This window comes from Monodelphis domestica, chromosome 3 (assembly GCF_027887165.1).
Source record: "Monodelphis domestica isolate mMonDom1 chromosome 3, mMonDom1.pri, whole genome shotgun sequence".
Lineage (NCBI taxonomy): Eukaryota > Metazoa > Chordata > Mammalia > Didelphimorphia > Didelphidae > Monodelphis > Monodelphis domestica.
The window spans coordinates 494216466-494238965 of record NC_077229.1 but is presented as its reverse complement, the minus strand read 5'-3'; the positions used below and the strand labels follow the sequence as shown (position 1 = coordinate 494238965).

The window sequence follows — 22500 nt, the reverse complement described above, 5'->3', positions numbered from 1 at the left end:
AAGAATGGTAAGAGTTAGGCAATGGGGGTTAGTGACTTGCCCAGGGTCACACAGCTAGCAAGTATCCAAGGTCACATTTGAACCCAGGACCTCTGATTTCCCTAGTTCTCAATCCATGGAGCCACCTAGGTACTTCCCTCCAACTACTTTCTAAAAACTACCTTCTTGTAGTCACTTATGACCTCCTGATTGGAGGATCCAATGACATTCCTGTGGCATCCGATGCTGTTAATCACTACCGCCTTGAAACTCTCTCCTTTGCCATTTAGTTTTCATGAAATAACAATATTTTGTTCTCCTCCTACTTCTCTGACAGTGCCTTCTTTGAGTCCTCTTCCTCCTGTCATCTCTTAAGATTAAGTCATAGCTAAACTTCTGTGCTCAGGAATTGTTTTATCTTTTCTCTGTGCCCTCTCTCAGCAACAGCAAAAATTCCCCTATTATCAATTCTCAGCTCAGTGGAGCTTGGTGTGACAAATCATTATATGCAGGCTCTTCCTCTCCTCTGAGCTCCAGTCCTACAGGCTATACCTCATATATCTCCACCTCTCTTGCTTTGCCTGCATCTCAAACTCACTATACCTCAAAGTGAATCCTGACTTCTTCCAAAAGCCTCCTGATTTCCTAATTTGAATAATTATTTAAAAACATTTTATTTTAAAGTATTTTTCCATGTTTCCATGTTTCATTTTCTTTCCATTCCCTCTCCACCCCCACCCCCACCCCCACTGGAGCCAATAAGCCCTTCCACTGGGTTATACAAATGCCATCATTTATACCCTAATTTGGTTAATTTTTATACTATTTTTCTATTTCCTTAGATTCAAAATCTCAGAGTCATCTTGTATTTCTCCCTCCTCTAAACCCACTTTTCCTTCAATACTACTTTTCTCCCATACCTCCCTCTCCTGAACCTTGTTGTATCTGGTCATTTGCCAAGTCTTGTAGATTCTCTGCCTTCAATATCTCTCACGTCTATCATTGCCTTCCATGTTCACTGCCACCTCCCCCAGAATCTCTTGACTGAAATATTATAATAAATTTCCAAGTAATTTCCCTGCCCTCTGGTCTTTGCCCATTTTATGCCACCCTTCACACTGCTGACAGATAATTCTAAGTCACAACTGTGATCATTTCAATGCTCTGCTCAAAAAAAGTTGTTACCATTCAGCACAAAGTCCATTCTCTGTAGCCTGACATTGGAGGGTCTTGTTATGACTCCAATCTAACATTCCATCATGGATTGGTGGAGAGGGAGATTCCCTAGGAAGCAGGAAGACCTGAATTCAATTCCTGTTCACGCTGTCTGTCTATAAAAGTCATGCTCAGGGTCCTCAGCAACTCCCTAAAACTACATGTAGCATAGAAGGTGCCAGCCTACATTGGTGGAGGAAATTTCCTCACCTGGGAGTTCGCTATTCATTGGTCCACTCCCTATCTCCCTATTATGCCTCTCCTGCCAAACGGAACAGAAAGGAGAGACTAAATGTATCTAGGACAGTGCAATAACTATTGAGCAATGCCCAAACAATGCATGACTAACAAATCATTTGTGTTGCTATCTATGTTCAACTTAGAGGAAAATATTTCACAGGAGGATGGAAAAAATTCTACCTTCTACCTGCTTCACTCCTCTGTACCCTTTCCCATTGTTGGCTGGTTCACTGTTTAAGCAGAGGAGTCCTCAAATCCATTGGCCATAGAGGGACTCTTCTTATTGAGAATGATTGAAAAAATGCAACCCTGAGAACAATATACTTCATCTCGTGGGTTACCTGTAGAATCCGCAGTAGAGTAAGCTTGCCTGGACTTGGGGATCTCAGAATAATCCAGCCTGCTATACTGCCCCCCTCAAACCATCCTAGTCTCCAGAAGAGGCTCATAGAGTTCCCAGAGTCTCATTGTATGTGCTAAAATCTGAGCTGTCATTAGCTCATTAGACCTTTAGGACTAGTAGCAACATATCAGAATAGCTGCCAACCATCCATCCATCCATCCATCCATCCATCCATCCATCCATCGATTCATATACCCTTCTCCATGTCAGACTCTATATAGTCAGGTGTTATGGAAGAATAGGAAACATGGTTGCTTCTTAGCCTGGGTGAGTAGAAAAGATTGAGGAAATCCAACAGTTTATGAGGCAAGATGTAAAGTATGGGATGTCTTAGCTGATAGTGTTGGAATAGAATATGATTTTGAAGAACTGATACTTTTGCTCCCCCCGACAACTATGCTAAAATGAATTCTGTGCTGCTGAAATCAGAATTAGCTGCCATACTTTCAAAACAAATAGGGAAATGGGGATACAGGGAAGCTTACAAAGATGAAGGCTGTTTTTCATCATCAATGGCAGGGCAATGTAATTTAGACTCAATACCTTAATATCTAAGGTGCTACAAGAGGAAATAAAAATGCATCTTATGAAAGCAAAGACAGGAAAAACAGTGGATCAGATGGGACACACATGGTAAAAATAGGTGCTGGAGGTGACATGCTTTGAAGGCGTAGTAGGAAACATTTTCAAGGGAAAGATACCAAAAGAATGGAAAAAAATCATGAATGGCATTATTTTTCCTAAAAAGATTACTGAGAAGATATGCATAATTACCACTACATGTTTACCTTTTCAGCTTTATAAAATTTTTATGTTAATGATTTATACTTGTATTATTATGAGTCTTGATGAAAATATGAGGGGGGAACAGACAAGCTTTTTTTCCCCTAACTCTTACTTTCTGTCTTAGTGTTGATATTAAATATTGGTTCAAAGGCAAAGGAGCAGAAAGGACCAGGCAATAGGGGTCAAATGACTTGCCCAAGATCACACAACTAAGAAGTATCTGAGGCCAGATTTGAACTCAGGTTCTGCTGAATCCAGGGCTGACTTTCTGTCCACCGAGCCACGTAGATGACCCCAGGTAAACTTTTGCAAAGATTTTTCTATGGTATATTTCATCTTCATACTCACCCCACTGACTAAAAGGGACAGACAGAGACTACAAGAGCTTGCTCCATCTATTGTTTGTCAATTTTTTAAAAATCTAGCTCAGTAGAATAAAATTCACTTAAAGGATATTTTACAAGAGATGCTCCCCATGAACATATTAATATTATATGATATGCAGGGACATCTAAGTGGCTCAGTGGATAGAAAGCCAGGTCCTAGGTTCAAATCTGGCTTCAGATATTTCCTACCTGGGTCACCCTGGGCAAGTCACTTAATCCCAATTGCTTAGCCCTAATATCTCTTTGTCCTTGGAACCAGTACACAGCATTGATTCTAAGATGGAAGGGAAGAGTTTTTTAAAAACTCCAACAAATGCTTAAATTTATCAGCGTCTCAATCTGGAGATCCTAGTTTTTACTGTTGAGATTTAATACTGGAGGCAGCTAGGTGACAGTGGACTGAGAACCAGGTCTAGAGACTGGGGTGTCCTGGGTTCAAATTTGACCTCAGATACTTCATAACTATGTGACCCTGGGCAAGTCAATTAACCCCATTGCCTAGCTCTTACTGCTCTTCTGCTTTAGAACCAATACACAGTATTGATTCTAAGATGGAAGGTAAAGGTTTAAAAATATATTAAAAACATATTTAAAACAATTAAATACATATCTAAATACATAAAAAATTATAAATATGTATGTATCTTTATTAGATATATGTGTGTAAGTATATGTGTGTGTGTGTTTCTGCCAGAGATTGTCACATAACACTCACTTTGGAGCATTCTTACCTCTCTAGATCATTCTGGCCACCCCAAAAATCCAGAAAACTTTTAATATGACAACAACCAGTTGTTTTCAGCAACTTCCCTAGTTTGCACACAAAATTTAAAGAAGCATTTTATTTATAGGTTTAAAAAAAAGGAAAGAAAAACAGAACAGCAGAGTTCCTGGAAAATAATGATATTCATCTTTGAGCAATCTACTCCATGCCCCCTGCCTAATCTTAGTCACTTCCAGTCCTGCACCTCATAGGACTCCCAGCAGTAATTATTTATCACAGTTCATCTGAGTATGACTTTAGTTTTCTGCAGCCCCAGCAGGTGGCACCTGTGCCACTTCCCATTGAAATTTCTCTGATTATCATTAGCCTTTTGCCAGAGAAATGTCCTTGTCTGTCATAGGCACTGTTCTGTCTTCTAGAATTTCCTTGTCTTGGGAGGAACTATCTTTCCCCTGGCTCTAGAAAGACTCACGGTGTATATAATTAGGTTGCAGCAGGTAATCAATGACAAGTTGCAATCAATGAATGTCATAAAAATATTAGGAAGGAAATGTCTAATTGAAAAGGGAAGTGGGTCAGTCATATAAGGAAAACTAGGGATAAAAAACGGACATTCTGAGTGCTGCAGAAGAAGTATTTGAAAAATGTTAGGAGGGCTAGAGAAAAGCCTCCAGACCATCGAACTTGTTCTCTGTGGAATATTTATGGAAGAATATGAAGAAAGATTATATAGGATGAGCAGACATAAATGGATAATGACCTGAATTTTTGTAGGAAGTACCCACATCAATAAAATCTCAGGATTTATCTAAGCAGGTGCCCATCAAAGAGCTAAGGCAAGCAAAAATCTGTTTTCTTCAGAAAAGTTCATCTAGAAGAAAAAATTGGCCACTAAAGGATTTAGGAGTTTCTGGCACTTAGTACATTTCTGTTATCTGGTATCCTTAGTAACTTACCTGTTATCCTGGAAGAAAGTGGGTTCATATAATAAAGATAGCAACTGATATTTTATAAATAACTTTAAGGTCTACATTAGATATATCATCTCATTTGATTGTCACAACAACCCTATAAGGAAGGTGCCATCACTTGCTAAATTTACAAATGAGAAAAAAAGTATTCAGAAAAGTTAATTAACTTATCCAAGAGTAACCAGTTATTAAGTGTCTCAATTTAGAATTAAATATAGGTATTCTGAAACCTGTTCTAGTGTTGTGCAGTTCATCACATGATGCTTAAGTTCTATCACAGTAGTCCTCAAATCCAATAGCTTTAGAAGAGCTCTTCTGAATGAGAATGATGGGAAGAGTGGGATTCTGGGAATAATATACGTCATCTCATGGGCTACCTCGAGAATCCACAGTAAAGTAAGCTTGCCTGGACTGAGGGATCTCAGACCAATTTAGTCCTTTACAACTGCCCTCCAAACCATCCTAGTCTTCAAACTGAGCTAGTAGGGTTCCCTGGATCTCTTTATAGGGTGCTATCCTACATGTCAAAGTTCTTAGAATATATGAGATAATTAGGATCCTACAATTTCCGGAGGCCAATTCTGAAGGAAAGAATAAAAATCATAGACAACAAAGCTTTTTATCAACACATAACAGTGCCATCTTGTGGAGAATGAGCCATGGTTTCATGGAAGTTTCCGCATGCCTCCTTTGCCAAGTTTTTATATTTCAATATAATTCAATAATTGAATAACTAAAAGGACATTTCATTACATGCAATTATCACATCTAAAACGGAATTTAATTTTCCATTTTAAAGGAGTGCTTTAGTTTATTTCAAAGGAAGTTTCTTTGAAATAAGTCAGAGCCCTATATCTCCTCACTTGGCCATGGAAGAAATGCATCAAAGAAGGAGCAAAGGGAAAATCAGCTGCTTTGAGGTTTCATCTTGGCTCGTACTCAGAGTTTTCTTGAAATTTCTGAAGGTCTGCCAACATCACTAGAACCCCCAAGTGCACAAAAGAATCCAGAGTTAAAATCCTCTCTGATCATATAACAGTAAATCAGAAGACTTTTTTTCATTTCTGAAACAAAACTATACGAAAGCTTTAATACACTGTAGAGCAATGTCTTGGGTTTCTTACCAGTTTAAAATAGTATGAAATGTTTTAGAAACATATACAGGAAGTTGGAAAATAATACTAACTTTAGAAAATTTCAACACTTTTTAGGGAAAATGATTTAAGATCTGACTATTTAGCAGAGAAAAAAAATGGTAAAGCAGTTCTATGGAAAACCTTAAAGGTCATGGGCAATAGGTGAGAAAGGAGTCTGTGGTAATGCTATGGGAGTCAGAGTGGTAAGAGACTGTGCCGTGTCATAGGCGGGGAATTGGCATAAGACTCTAAATTAAAGTCCTCCCTTTGACACATGCCAGCTATGTAACTCTGGTCAAGTCTCTTGTCTTCTCGGTGTCGCCAAGAACTCTTTGAGATTATAAATTACTGGTCTGCCTCAAGTGGAGAGAATTTCTTCTAGGTGACTCAGTGGATAGAGCACTGGCCCTAGAATAAAGGAGACCTGTACAAATCCAGCCTTAGACATTTTCTGGTGGTCTGGATCTGAACAAATTACTCACTCTGTCAGCCTCAGTTTCTTCATCTATAAAATGGGGATGATAATAAGCATACTCATTTCCCAAGGTTGTTGTGAAGACTATATAAGAATACTTATGAAGTGCCTTCCAAACCTTAAAGTACTATATATAAATATACATATGTCAGTTATTATGATTAAGATTATTATTATTATGTCACAGGGAAGGAAAGAAAGGAAGGAAGGGAAGAAGGGAGGAAGGTTGTGTGGAGCAAAGAATAGGTTCAACCCTTCTTAAAAGGAGATATGAATTATTAATAATAATAATAATAATAATAATCTCAGAAGAGTCCAAAGTAGAGAAGCTGGTTTGAGAAAGAATTGGAGTTCCAAACAGAGCTGAGACAGTGTCAGTTTCAAGTCTATGGTTTTTCTGTGACATGGTCTCTGGCAGTTGGCAGAGTCAGACTCTCTCTGAGGGCTTGGAGGAGGTAACATCTCTCTCTCTCTCTCTCTCTCTCTCTCTCTCTCTCTCTCTCTCTCTCTCTCTCTCTCTCACTGTCTGAGGTAGAAGTAAAAGGGGGAAAAGACCTGAAGGAGCCCAATGTTTTCCTTTTCCAACTTGGAAAACACTATTGACTATCTATTGCTGTTTTTATAGATTGTTTAAACTCTGAGAAGACCAAAGAAAACCCTGGTCTTTGGTTTGGACTCTGAGTCTGCTAAGGCTCAGAGTCCTAACTTGGTTCTTGCTGAGAATCAGCCAGCTAGCCTTTGTTATTTTTATAACTTGGAGATGAAGTTAGAAATTACAAAGATAATAGTGTTAGTTTAATTAAAATAGTAAAAAATTGGGTTAGTCAGATCAGGAAGGATCAGTATAACCTGTGGAAATAGGAGAAGCAGTTCCTTAAGGAACCAGGGAGGTTTATTTGGGTGGATCTAGAATCCCTTAGAATTAGAAATTCTTTTTTATCCTTATGTTTTCAATAAATATTTTATTTTTTATAACAAGAGTCTCTTTAACATCCTTGTGCCTGGCCCTGAAGAGAAGTTCACCTATGAGCTTCACTTTACTTATATAAACTTTGTAAGCACAGCAAACAGAGTATCTAAATCAGTTTATAACCCATAATCAAATTCATTGCCCAATTTTTTTACACTTTGCTTATTATTTTTACACTGGTCAACAAATTTTGGTAATACTAAAGAAACAAGTTTTTCATATTTCTCTCAACTTTGCTTCAACTCCTTCTTTGTGGCTCAAAGTTTTAAGTGAAGCACAAGTTCTTAAACTTCCCAAATGCTGCATGCCATGCCTTCTCTAGGTAGCTACATTATACAGTGGTTAGAGCCCTGTCCATGAAGTCAGGAAGACCTGAGTTCAAATCCAGGCTCAGATAATTGCTAGCTATATCACCTCAGAGGCAGCTAGGTTGCACAGTGGATAGAAGAGCCCCAGACCTGGAGTCAGAAAGGTCCCTCTTCCCAAGTTCAAATCTGGCCTCAGACACTTTGTAACTGTGTGACCCTGTTTGTCTCAGTTTCCTCATTTGTAAAATGAACTGTAGAAGGAAATGTCAAATCACATTAGCATCTTTTCCAAGAAAACTCCCGATGGGTCATGAAGAGTCAGACATGACTAAAAAAATTACTAAACAACATCAAAAAGTAGCACCTCTGTCTGCCACAGTTTGCTCAATTGTAAAATTAAGATAATAATAGCATCTATCTTCCAAGGCTTTCTGTGAGAATCAAATGAGATAATATTTGTAAAGCACTTAGGATAATGCCTGGCACATAGCAGGAGCTTAATAAATGTTTATTTTCTTTTCCTCCTATGCTTTTAGGAGGAAAGGAGCATGGTACAATGGAAAAGGCATTGCCTCTGGAGTCAGAGGCTCTGGGTTCAAATGTGTTCATGGTGTTTATGATATGGGTAAAACTTGGGCAAATCAACCACCCTCCTAAAGTGTAGATTTCTTTATCAGAAAAATAAGTGTTGGACCAAAGGACCTTTGAGGGACCTTCTAGCTGTCAATCTTATCTTCTCACCTGTTTCTTTAGTGGTATTACTTAGAACTTTCTACTTCTCTCAAAGATTGGAGCCAAACTTACATTTAATTTTAATTGGTCTACTTTATGATCTATTCCTTTGGGTAATGTATATACTTTTAATAAAGCTAACTGGATAAGTAATTATAGGTCACTTAAAATACAACTAACAACCTTTACTCAATATATTCTCTCCAAATAGTAGACTGTTGCTTTAATGTTTTTTCCCATTAATTTCTCAAACTGATTAATTAAAACTATAAGCCAAGATTATTTTTTATCTTTAACCTCAGTGTGCTAGGGATTTATAAATTTTTCGAAGTTGTTAACTGTCATCTACACAGTTAATTCAGCGGTGACCCATTAAAACTGTGCCCATCTGTTCTTGGATCCCAGGGAAAGCTTCAGCTATAATTGTCACATTAACCTTCAGGCCTCCTCCTCCCGCCTCTATTCACTTATAACTGATAACCAAATGTAGGGGGAAGGTGTGAATCTTAGGACAAAAGCCCAGTGGAAATGAGAAGTAAGATAAAGTTTCCACATTAAAGCCTTCAGAGATAGCCAGTCTCTAAAAGCAACAATAATAGTGGAAGTTTAAATAGTGTTTTAAGATGTGCAATTCTTTGTTTTTTCAAAAAAAATATTTATTTATTTTAAAGTATTTTTCCATGATTACTTGATTCATGCTGTCTCTCCCCTTTATCCCTTCCACCCCACCCAACCCCCAGAATCCTGGAGCTGACAAATAATTCCTTTGAGTTATACATGTTTATACATCTAGATATCTATTTCCATATTATTCATGTTTGTAAAAAAGTAATCTTTTAAAACCCAAACCCCAAATCCCATACCCATATAAACAAGGGATAAATCATATGTTTTCTTTTTGTTTTCTACTCCCACAGTTCTTTCTTTCAGTGTGGATAGTATCCTTTACCATAAGTCCCTCAGAATTGTCCTGGATCATTGCATTGCTTTAAGTAGCACCGTCTATTACATTTGATTGTCCCACAGTGTTTCAGTTCCTGTGTATGTTTTCCTGGTTCTGCTTATTTCACTCCTCATCAGTTCATGGAAGCCTTTCTAGTTTTTAGAGAAATCAAGCAGTTCACCATTCCTTATAGCATAATAGTATTCCGTCATCATTATATAGCACATTTTGTTCAGGCATCTCCCAATCCATGGACATATGCTCATTTTCCAATTTCTTTGCCACCACAAAGAGTACAGCTATGAATATTTTTTAACAAATTGGTGAGACACGGTGAGATATATGTGTCTCTTTGTGACCCCATGTGGTATTTTTTTACAAAGATATTAGGATGGTTTGTCATTTCCCTCTCTAACTCATTTTATAGATGAGGAAATGGAGACAAACAGGGTTAAATGATGTGCCCAGGGTCACAAAGCTAATAAGTATCTGAGGCCAGATTAGAACTCAGAAAGATGATTCTTCCAGACTTCAAAACCAACATTCTATCCACTGAGCCACCTAGGTACCACAAGGTTTGCAAAGTCTTTCCAAATATTATCTCAATGTATCCTCACATCAGCCCTGGGGAATAGGTACCATTATTGACCTTATTTTATAGATGAGTAAACTAACGCAGAGGGAGGTTGCATTTCTTGCACAGGTTCAACCAGCCAGGAAATATCTGAGGCAAGATCTTCCTGACTCCAGGTATAATGCTCTGACTCCCACATTACTCTGCTAGGTAATCTGGGTTTAAATTCTATCTCTCACACACAGACTCTGGGCAAATCACTTAATTTGTCACTGCTCTAGGCCACCCACTAAGAAAAAAGTGCTGGTCTGTGTTAATAGAGGGAATTGTCTCACCTAAAAATTCCATATATGAATGAAATTATATATTTTTTATTTATGTTTATTTTTGAAGAGGTTTAATGAATGATTACATTGCTTGATATTTGTTAAGGCCAGAAGAAACAAGTGATCCCCAAAATATAGATTCTATCTCTCATTTATTTATATTCATGATATCTGAAAGTACAGTAATAATAATAATAGCTATCATTTACATAGTGTTTACTGGGTGCTAGGGACTGCACTAAGTACTTTACAATTATTATGTCATTTGATCCTTAACAATAACCCTGTGAGGTATGGGGTGCTATTATTACTCCCATTTTACTGAAGGGAAAATTGAGGCAAACAGAGGTCACACAACTATTAAGTGTCTAATGTCAGATTCTAACTCAGAACTGACTACGAGCCCAGCTCTCTCCAATGTGCCACCTAGCTACTTCTATAGCTGCTGTTCCAATGTCACTATTGCAAGTATTATTATCTCTACTTCATAGAGGAAGTGACAAGCTCAGAGGAATTAAATGATTTTCTCAGAGTTGCAAATCCAGTAAGTGTCACAGTCATTATTCAGATTCCATTCTCTCCAGACACCAGGTCCAAAGTCCTTAACATCTCTAGCATTTAGAGTTTAGAGCTATGTTAGAAGTTCTTTAATATGCCATTGGAGATCACTTAAATAGATTAGGGGTAAATGACCTCAGCAAACTAGTGTTTGATAAACCCAAAGATCTCTGCTTTTGGGACAAGAACTCACTATTTGACAAAAAATGCTGGGAAAATTGGAAAACAGTATGGGAAAAAATCAGGTTTAGATCAACATCTCACACCCTATACCAAGCTAAATTCAAAATAGATAAATGACTTAAATATAAAGAGTGAAATCATAAATAAATTGGGTGAACATAGAATAGTATACCTGCCAGATCTGTAGGAAAGGAATTTAAGATCCAGCAAGAGATGAAGAACATTACAAAATCTAAAATGAATGATTTTGATTATATCAAATTTAAAAGGTTTTGTACAAACAAAACCAATGCAACCAAAATTAGAAGGGAAACAACCAATTGGGAAACAATCTTCATAACAAAAACCTCTGACAAAGGTCTAATTACTCAAATTTATAAAGAGCTAAATCAATTGTACAAAAAAATCAAGCCATTCTCCGATGACAAATGGGTAAGGGACATGAATAGGCAATTTTCAGTTAAAGAAATCAAAACCATTAATAAGCACATGAAAAAGTGTTCTAAATCTCTTATAATCAGAGATGCAACTCAAAACAACTCTGAGGTATCACCTCACACCTAGCAGATTGGCTAACATGACAGCAAAGGAAAGTAATGGATGCTGGAGGGGATGTGGCAAAATTGGTACACTAATACATTACTGGAGTTGTGGAGTTGTGAATTGGTCCAACCATTCTGGAGGGCAATTTGGAACTATGCCCAAAAGGCGATAAAAGACTGTCTGCACTTTGATCCAGCCATGCCACTGCTGGGTTTGTACCCCAAAGAGATAATAGGGAAAAATACTTGAACAAAAATATTTATAGCTGTGCTCTTTGTGGTGGCAAAAAAATGGAAAATGAGGGGGGTATCCCTCGATTGGGGAATGGCTGAACAAGTTGTGGTATCTGGTGGTAATAGAATACTATTGTGCTGAAAGGAATGATGAACTGGAGGATTTCCATGTGAACTGGAAAGATCTCCAGGAACTGATGCAGAGTGAAAGGAGAACCAAGAGAACATTATACACAGAGACTAATACATTGTGGCTTTTCTACTAGTAGCAATGCAATCACCCAGGATAATCCAGAGGAATTTATGAGAAAGAATGCTATCCACATCCAAAGGAAGAACTGTGGGACTAGAAATGCAAAAGAAAAAACATATGATTAATCACATGGTTCAATGGGGATATGATTGGGGATTTTGGCATTAAAAGACCACTCTACTGCAAATATAAATAATATGGAAATAGGTTTTGAACAATGATACATATATAACCCCATGCAATTGCTTGTCAGCTCCGGGAGGAGGTAGGGAGGAGGGTAGGGAAAGAACATGAATTGAGTTTCATGAAACAATAACATTAATTAATTAATTAAAAGACAGATGGAAGAAAAAAATACCATTGGAGCTGTGATTTTGTCCAACCATTATGGAAAACAATTTGGAACTATTCGAAAAAACTATTAAGTTGTACTTACTTTTTGACTGTTATACTTTTACTAGTTTTATGTCCAAAAGAGATCAAAGAGAGAGAAAGTGACTAATATATACAAAAATATCTACAACAGTTCTTTTGGTGGTGGCAAAGAATTAGAAACTGGGAATGCCTATCAATTGGGGAATGACTGAACAAATTGTGGTATATGAATGAAATGGAATACTATGTACTATAAGAAATGATAGAGGGGATTGTAACAATTAAAAATTCTGAAGGACTAGCTTCTGGATAAAAATATCAATTTATTGCTTGGGCTAGCATTAATCAATGAATTAATTGGTCAATGACCTTACTCAGTGATAAAAGACCCCAAAGTTCCCTCCCTTAAGTCCATAAGTACAATTTGGAAACTCATTGTCCTTCCCTTGGACACCCCAAGGCATCACTAAATGGTGAATAGCCCCTATGATCCATCAAGACTCTCAATTCCTCCCCATCCCCTGGTGATGGTGGGCCAGAGACATATAGGTCTCATTCTCCCTCAGTTACTGTGGTGCAAAATCTAGTTCTGCCCTATTATAAGTGTCCTTCTCCAATGATTCTTAAGAGTGGTCTAAAGTCTCATTTATGATGCAGCTAGCATATGCTGGTTAGCTAGATGGAACCTCATAATCCCAATCTCCCATTTTCCCATAGTGGAAAATGCAAGGCATTTCTCTTAATTTCTTAGGAGGAACAAGGGATGAGTCTGAACCTTAATTCAGGACTTAAGAATAGAAATAATTCAATATTATTAAAAAAGCATCATCTCAGGATGGTTCCAAAGAAACCTGGAAAAAAACCTATATGAACTGATGCAACGTGAAGAGAGCAGAATCAGGAGAATAATACAATAACAACAATATTGTAAGAACAATCAACTCTGAATGACAGGAATTCTGACCAACACAATGACCAAAAACAATTCCAAAGGATTCATGATGAAATATGCTATCTACTACCCAGTAGATGGTGGACACAGAGTGAAGACTGAAATATATTTTCCTCCTTCCCTCCCTCCCTTCCTCCCTTTTATCTTCACCCCCTTCCTCTCTCCCTTCCTTCCTTCCAAATTTAGTTTGCATGACAATACATGTTTGTAATAGGTTTTGTGGTTGGTTGGTTTGTTTGTTTTTTGCCTTCTCAATGAGTAGGGAAAGGGAAGGGAGAAAATTTGGGAATAAAAACTAAGGTAAATTAAATTGAAAAAATAAATGATTTCTTAAGTCCATGGAGACAGAAAGGAGAGATTGATAGTAATTTGGGGGCTCAGCAAACTGTTCTTGGAGGTGATGTTTGATTTGGACTTTTAAAAAATGAGTAGGGGGGCAGCTAGTTGGCTCAGTGGATTGAGAATCAGGACTAGAGATGGGAGGTCCTAGGTTCAAATCAGAACTCAGGCACTTCCCAGCTGTGTTACCCTGGGCAAGTCACTTAACCCTCATTGCCTAGTCGTTACTGTTCTTTTGCCTTGCAACCAATATGCAGGATTGATTCTAAGGCAGATGATAAGGGTTAAATGGGTGATATGGAAAGAGACTTCCCATTTTCGAGGTAAAAAATAATTTTCTATGATATTTTCTATTGGGGGGGCAATTCCTCTTCTTAGTACATTTTATAAAATGATCTTTTGTTGCTTTCAAGACTGTGATGCTTCCAATATAGATTTCCTAAGTACTTGGTGTGGTCCTGCCACTCTTCTTCACTGTCTTCATCAGAGACATCCAGTGGACCACATTTGTGTTTAATGGATGGATTTTCATGCACCAGAGCAGCTGAGTATCGTTGAAATCCCTGCACAATTTTCCAAATGAGCTCTATCTCCCTTCCTTCTGGTTGTTCATCATGAGTCCAGTTCATCATGTAGCAGTAGTTCCTGGGTCTGAGATAGCTGCTGCTGCACTTTTGCATTGACTTTATATGTTTATATGTTATATCCTCTGGTAGAGTAAATGTAAGTACCCTGAGAGGAGGGACTCTGTCTCCTCAGGACATGGTGCCAATGAATTGACATTTCAAGCATGGAGAACAGTGTAAACAAAGAGATAGAGGTGAGACACCACAGGATGTATTTAAGGACCAGAGTATTTATGTTTGAATGAAGCACAATGAATACATTGGAAACTGGTATAAAATAAGGCTGGGTGGTTAAGATGGTGATAGATTGTGAAGAGTCCTGATGGATAGTGAAGTTCAAAATTTACTCAATAAATTAATTAGGAACCACTAAAGATTGTTGAGACAGCTAAGTAGCACCATGGATAAGAGCACCCAGCCCAGAATCAGGAAGACTGATCTTCCTGAGTTCAAATCTGATTTCAGACACTTACTAGGTGAGTGACTCTGGGCAAGGCACTGCACCCAGTTTGCCTCAGTTTCCTCATCTGTAAAATGAGCTGGAGAAGGAAATGGCAAACTACTTCAGTGTATTTCATAAGAAAACTCCAAATGGGGTCACGAAAGTAGGATACAACTGAAATTACTGAATAATAACAATAACAATAAGACATATTGATTGAATGATGAGGAAAGTGGAAAGAGAGTGGAAGAAATTCAAAAGATACTATGGAAGGAGATACCAAGATTTCAGTCAGGGGAGACTGAATGTTCATCCTACTGATAGTTAGGAAAATCAGAAGGACCAAGTTTAAGAGGAAATATAATAAGCTCAGTTTTAGACAGGTTGAAGCTTGAAGTAGAGGGGATAGGGAGGAGACACTTCCAAATGGGGAATAGCCTATAGGCAGCTAAGGGAAGATGAGAATGCAGAACTGTAAAGAGAGGTCAAAGTTGATTTTTTCATGATGATTAGTTGATGTCTTATATTATCCCTTAGGACTGGCTCTGGTAATATCAGGAAATAGGCAAATATTAGCGTATGTCTTATGCATCAACTTCTCCAATTTCTTATCAAACCACATTCCCACACCCTTCAGACTACTTCTTCTTCTTTCTTTATCTAGGCTATGTAAAGATTAAAATTTTGGGAAACTGAGGCAAGATAGAAATTAGTTTCTCTCTGCAAGGAGTATTATATTTTTATGAGGTTTATTAAAGGTTAAGGATTAAAGAAAATACAGAATAAGAGAGCACATGTCTAGGCCAGAGAGGCCTAGACAAGATAACCTCACATCATGAAAGAGATGCGTCTACTCCAAAACGGAAGTCGAAAAGAGCCCGAGCCTATTTACAACCAGGTTTAAATACCCCATCCCGCTCTCTGCCCAGGTGAGAATTCAGTGAGATTAGAGAGCATTCTGGGGAAGTGGAGCAGGGATTTCTAGGGATTGAAGTCCTGGATTCAAGTCTATTTTTTACAGCTACCTCCAATTCCAACATAGTATTGTTCTCATATAGGTGCTAATTAATGCTTGATTAATGAAAATTTATAAGGATTTAAGGTATCATAGAGCTCCTAGGTGGCTCACTTGATAGAGTGATGGGCCTGGAGTCAGGAAGTCAGGAAGTCTTAAGTTCAAATCCAGCTTAGATACTTACTAGCTCTGTGACCCTTGGGGTCAAGTCATTTAACCCTGTTTGCCTCAGGTTCCTCATCTAGAGGAGATGGAAAAACCACTCTAGTATCTTTGCCAAGAAAGCCTCTAGGGTAGGTAGATGGAGCAGTGGAAAGAGCATCTGGTTTGCAGTTGGGAAGACCTATGTTCAAATCTGGCCTCAGACACTTCCCAGCTGTGTGACCCTGGGCAAGTCACTTAACCCTCATTGCCTAGCCCTTACCACTCTTCTGCCTTAGAACCAATACATAGCATTGATTCCCAGACAGAAGGTAAGGGTTAAAAAAAAAAAGAAAAAAGAAAACCCTTGAAAGGTTTCCTAAAGAGTCTGACATGACTGAAAACAACTAAACAAAGGCAACAACAATAATGTATTCTCTCTCAATATTGGTATTTTTAACCTTTTTAATTTTTTGTATCATAGGCCCATTTGGTAGTCAGGTAGAAGTCCAGCCAAAGGTCCTTCCAAGAAATAATGCTTTTAAATATGCAGGATAACAAAAGAAACCAATTCTATTGAAATATAACCAAAATATAATTAATTAAGAACCTCTGTCTAAGTTGGGGCATAGTATACAAAGTGTTATCCATAGCATATATCCTCAGACTTTTTTAATGTATTTACTCTCCAAGGCCATATAAGTCAATTAGATCACAGAGTTGAGATTTGAATCCAAGTTTTCTGACTCTATAGTACTTTTTTTTGGAAATTAAGTTTTTATTGATATATTTTGATTTTCTGTTACCTTAATTTCCCCCAGTACCACTCTCTCCTCTCTCAGACAGCCATACCATATAACAAATAATATTTTAAGGGGAAAAAATCAGCATAATTGATCAATACATTGAAAAAGGGGGCAGCTGGGTGGCTCAGTGGATTGAGATCCAGGCCTAGAGATGGGAGGTCTTGGGTTCAAATCTGGACTCAGATTCTTCCTAGCTGTGTGACCCTGGGCAAGTCACTTAACCCCCATTGCCTAGCTCTTTCTACTCTTCTGCCTTGGAACCAATACACAGTAATGATTCTAAAATGGAAGGTATGGGTTTAAAAAAAAACATCAAAAAAATCTGAAGATACATGCTAAGTACAACACTTTCAGGCTTGCCACCTCAGCAGGATAGGAGTGTTTCTTATTATAGCTCTTATTTTGAGCCATGCCAAACCTTTCTTTTGTACTATACTGCCTTTATTAAAGAGCTTTTCATCCAAGAAAGCCATCTCTAAGTCCTCATTTTCCGGTCTGGGCTGCTTTGATTAAATCTGGAATATTAATTACAGTATTGATTTGTGTAGTAACACAATAAAAATCACTAGGGACCATTGTTTAGGATATTTTTTTCAAAGTAGCTTATTGAAAGTCAAACTATTACTTCTTTCAAGACAATGACTTCCTAGTGATCTGCTTACTCTAGATGGGAAATGAGTTGCAACGCAAGCAAAAACGGCCAACGCTCCAAGCTGGAATCTTTGGGCATGAGGGTCACCATCACTGGCCCCCAAGCACAAGACAGCGACTTCTGTTTTCTTGTTTTCCATACACCCCGGGCAACATTGTCACTACAAATTATTAGACTGAAATCGAACAGCTCTTGAGGGGGGAAAAGTAGCTGATAATGTCATTTTGAGACTGAGAAATATTTGCCCAGCCCTTTGATTTAATCTGTATTTTTATTTAATGTTTAATTGGCGAGAAAATCATAAAGACAAATTTAAATGCTTGCATCGATAACCTTGTCACAGTGCCCGAACAATCATTTATCATCATTATCTGGCGTTCTTGCAGCCAGCAGACTTCATAGGAAAGCAAGCACTGAGACTGATGAAAGAGAAGGGGCTCAAACGGAGATTGGTCTACCTCACCTTGGAGACAGATCATGTGGATCCAGAGGGAAATGAAAGCATCTGGCATGATGGCAAGGTAAGTCCTGCACAGAGCATGTGACGAAGAGCCCGCAAACCAACTGGGTTTCAAGTGGTTTTAATTTAGGTTGTGCTGCCGCTCTCCTTGGTGGCAAGTAGCGCACAATTGGGCAGCAGGCATATAATTTATGGACTGACATGCGAAGACACAGAGAAGAACGGAACACGGATGAAAATGGAAAATAATAATAATTCTGGAAACTTTGGAACACCGCGTGCCCGGATTAAAGGAAACAAAAGCTATGACTAAAACTCAGAGGACCGAGAAAGGTCTTGTCAGCACGGAATCTAGAAACCCCAAACTTGTAGCCTAGTAAGCTCTGATGAACCCCAAGTTTTAGGACTAGCTTGGAAGTTGGAGACCCCAAAGCTGGTACTTGTTCTCTGTTCCCGTGAGAATCCACCCTGAAGGGAATCACAGGCTAGCAGATTCAAACTGAATAATGGAGCCTATGGAAAATGACAATCCACTGGAGGTGGAGCCTAAGCCAAGGCGGAGTTCCTCTTTAGTGCAGCAGGCAGAGTGTCAATCTCCTAAACTGAAGGTCCTGAGTTCGATCCCCAAAAGGGGAATGTGGTACAGTGTGGAAGCTTCTAAGGCAAAATGAGTCGCGCTAGCGGTCATTTACCGTACTACGGTCTATTATTCAGTCTGAAACTGCTAGCCTGAGATTCCCTTCAGGATGAATTCTTACAGGAACAAGGAAAAAGTACCACCTTTGGGGTCTCCAACTTACAAGCTAGCCCTAAAACTTGGGGTTCATCAGATCTTACTGGAAGTTTGAGGTTTCTAGATTCCTTGTTGGAGAGGCTGAATAGTCCTCACCTTCCCTTCCCAGATCTGAGGGTAAAAACTGAACAAATGCACCAGAGGTCTAGAGCTGAACTGAACTTTGGAAGTCCCTTTTACTGAGGGGAAACAATGGGGGACAGAAGTGAACTGATTTATCTTTTTTTTTTACCTTTATCTTTTGTCTTAGTACTAACTATTGGTTCCAAGGCAGAATAGTGGTAAGGGCTAGGCAATGAGTTAAGTAACTTGTCCAGGGTCACACAGCTATTAAAGTGTCTGACACTACATTTGAACCCAGGACCTTTCTTCTCCAGTCCTGGCACTCCATCCATTGATCCACTTAACTGTTCCTGAAGTAACTCATCTAAGGATACACATGTAGCCAAAGGCATATCAGAGATTCAAAATCAGGTCCTCTGAATCCAAATCCCTAGAGTCTATTACAGTACTTGCCCCTTTGTAGGTACTTTGTAGGTAAATGTTTGTTGACTGGCTGACAAATCTAACATTTGATTTTGGGGGAAACTTGGGGTTTTTACTCTCTGTTATAAATGAGCCTTCAGAAGGAGATCATTTTCATCAGAGAGACTTGACATTTCATTGGTATGAGGGAACTTTCCCCTTCCTTTCTTTGCTAATATGATTCAGCACCCTTTTCTGCAATTTATAGTCAGAATTGTCCAGAGGAATGAGAGAGAAGCAAGGGTCATACAGACAGTGTGTGTTCAGGGTAGGTCTTGAACTCAGGTCTACCTGGTTCCACAACTGGCTCTCTTTCCTTTATTCCACACCGACTCTCATAATTCTTATCTTTGTACATAAAGATGAAACATTTGGAATCAGACTTGTGAAAGTAATGTCATAGCTTGTTTCCATAGCAACTCATTATTATAGGGCTGTGGGTAGACAGCCGGGGGCAACAGGAAACGAATTCTGCCAGGGAAGAGTGAAGTGGAGATAACTGATTTCTGCAGAAGTGGTGACATGGCATGATTCTTGCCTTGGATGATTTACATCTGGCACATATGCCCTCTTTGTAGATTATAGAATGGGCAGCAGTCAGAGAGCTCTCTTTTTTTCCTGGAGCACAATTTTCTTTAAGTTAGTGTTTGAAATCTCAGTTTCTTGATGTGTCCAGACTCAAAGCATGAGGTTTTCACTCATGACTCTTAGACCTTTTAGGACAGCTAGGAGGATCGGTGTAGAGCACCAGGCCTGGAGTCAGGAAGAACTGTGTTCAAATATGACCTTAGATACATCCTAGCAGTGTGACCCTGTGAAGTCACTTGTCCCTGTCTGCCTCAGTTTCCTCATCTATAAAATGATCTGGAGAAGGTAATGACAAACCATTCCAGTATTCTTGCCAAGAAAATCCCAAATGGGGTCTTAAAGAGCCAAACACAACTAAAATGTCGCAACAAAAACAATCTAGACCCTATCGCAACACTGTATTTATTTACCTCCTCCCTATTCTACTCATCCAAGGAACTGATCTTTCTGTTGATATCCTCTGTCCACTCCTCCTACTCCTTGATTATAACAATCCTTTTCATCCACTTCATCATTTTTAAAGCACCTACTACTGCATGACAATTTTTGTGTTAGGAACAAAGATGAACAAAGAAAAAGGATAGACTGAATTCTCAAGAAGCTTATTTTTGAGGGAGAGAAAGAGAAAACTAGAGAATATTTCCATAGGTAAAATGTATGGTAGACAATAGAACTCTAGAAATATTGTAGGAATATCTGACCCAGATGCAATTCTTTCTCTCCTATGAAGAATTCCCAGATGACATAAAACAAGAAAATGTGCAGGAATTTTGAGCCCAGAGACAAGAGTTTGGGAATATACAAGATCATGTTGGAGGAGGGAAGAGGGGAGAATGGGTAGGAGAGATGGGAGGAGATACTACATTTCCCTGTTTTATTAGAGTTGTTTATAAGCTCCTATTTTGTGTTAGTCTATATCTGTTATGGGAAACACAAAGCCCAATTAATGAAGAAACACTTATTAAGACTAGCCAAATATTGTTTTTATTATTTTTTTCACAATATTTTATTGATTTTTTAAAAGAATATTTTTCCACCGTTATATGATTCATGTTCTCTCTCTCCCCTCTTCCCTCCATACTCCCAGAGCTGATAAACAATTCCACTGGTTCATATATGTCCTATTATTCAAAACTATTTCCATATTATTCATTTTTGTAGTAATCTTTTAAAAAACACAACCCCAAAACATATACTCATAAAAACAAGTGATAAATGATAAGTTTTTCTTCTGTGTTTCTACTCCCATAGTTCTTTCTCTAGATGTGGATAGCATTCCTTTTTATTAGTTCCAAAATATTGTTCTTGATTATTGCTTTGCTATCAGTAGCAGAGTCTATTACTATTACAATGTTTCACTCTCTGTGTACAGAGTTCTCCTGGTTCTGCTCATTTCACTCTGCATCAGTTCATGGAGGTTTTTCCAGTTTTTGTAGAAATCAAGCAGTTCATCATTCCTTTCAGCAAATAGTATTCCATCACCAACATATATCACAATTTTTTCAGCCATTCCCCAATCCAGAGACATGCCCTCATTTTCCAATTTTTTGCCACCACAAACAGCACAGCTATAAATATTTTTATACAAACTTTTTTTTAATCTCTTTGGGATATACATCTAGTAGTGGTTTAGCTGGTTCAACGGGCATGCGGTCTTTTAAAGCTCTTTGGGCATAACTCCAAATTGCCTTCCAGAATGGTTGCATCAATTCACAACTCCACCAGCAATCTAGCCAAATATTGTGCTAGGGGCTGGGTTGTTTTTGTGGTTCAGTAGTTTTTCAGTCATGTTGACTCTTCATGAGTTTTTCCTAGCAGAGATACTGGAATGGTTTGACATATCCTTCCCCAGATCATTTTATAGATAAGGAAACTGAGACAAATAGGATAAGTGACTTTTCCAGGGTCACATAGCTCAAGAATATGAATATTCCTGACTTTGGGCTGGATACTCTATCCACTGTGTTACCTAGTGATTTCTTTTGAACAAGATGTACTTGGTAAATGATTATTGGATGGGAATTCCAGTTTGCTATTTCCTAGCTGTGATGTAACCTTAAACAAGTCACTTCACCTTCTCAGGTACTGAGTATACAAATAAAAAGATGAAACAGTCACTGTCCTCAAGGAGTTTAAAGTCTATGGAGTGATCTCATAAGCTCCCATTGAAGTACATAGAAGTATATGCAAATACACATACAGTAAATACTAGGTAATTTTCTTGTGGGGAGGCACTCAGTAGCTAAGGGGATCAGGAATTGTCTCACTTAGGAGATGATGATCAAGAAGAGATTTGAACTAAGAATTTTAAGAAGTAGGGGTGAAGAGGGAGTACATTCCAGGAATAAAGGATCAATTGTGACAGGATATAATACCAAGCAAGAAAAGTTTGACTTGAGTGAAGAGTATGTGAAGGGGAGTAGTGTATATAATAAGGCTAGAAAGATAGGTTGGACACAGATTGTTGAGGGTTTTAAATGTCAGATAGAGGAGTTCATATTTGATAGTGAAGGTAATGGGGAGCTATTGAAGCTCATCGGAAAGGAGAGTGAGAGAGTCTGCCCTATGCTTTAATACTATTGCTGTGGCTACTATGTGGAAGATGGATGAGAGAAGGCAGAGACTTGAGGCATTATAACCAATTAGGAGAGTCTTATAGAAATAGGAGAGGCCTGAAGTAAGGTGGTGGTAATCTAAGAGGAAAGATGCCAAAAATGTTGTGGAAGCGGTATCAATAAGAGTTGGCAATGGATGTGGGATGAGGGAGAATGAAGAGCTGAGGAGGATGTTGGGTATCTGGATGTCTAGAAGGATGGTGGATGCTTCCCATGGAAATAGAAACTTAAAA

At 38.4% G+C, this 22500-nt stretch overlaps 1 protein-coding gene across 1 annotated transcript in view; it reads left to right on the top strand.

The window, feature by feature from the left end:
• The window catches only part of DMGDH (dimethylglycine dehydrogenase), a 112820-nt gene that overhangs the window by 79300 nt on the left and 11020 nt on the right, over window positions 1-22500 (top strand). Inside the window, 1 exon segment of the mRNA XM_056824802.1 lies at window positions 17673-17807. Within this exon segment, the coding sequence (XP_056680780.1) occupies window positions 17673-17807 (135 nt within the window).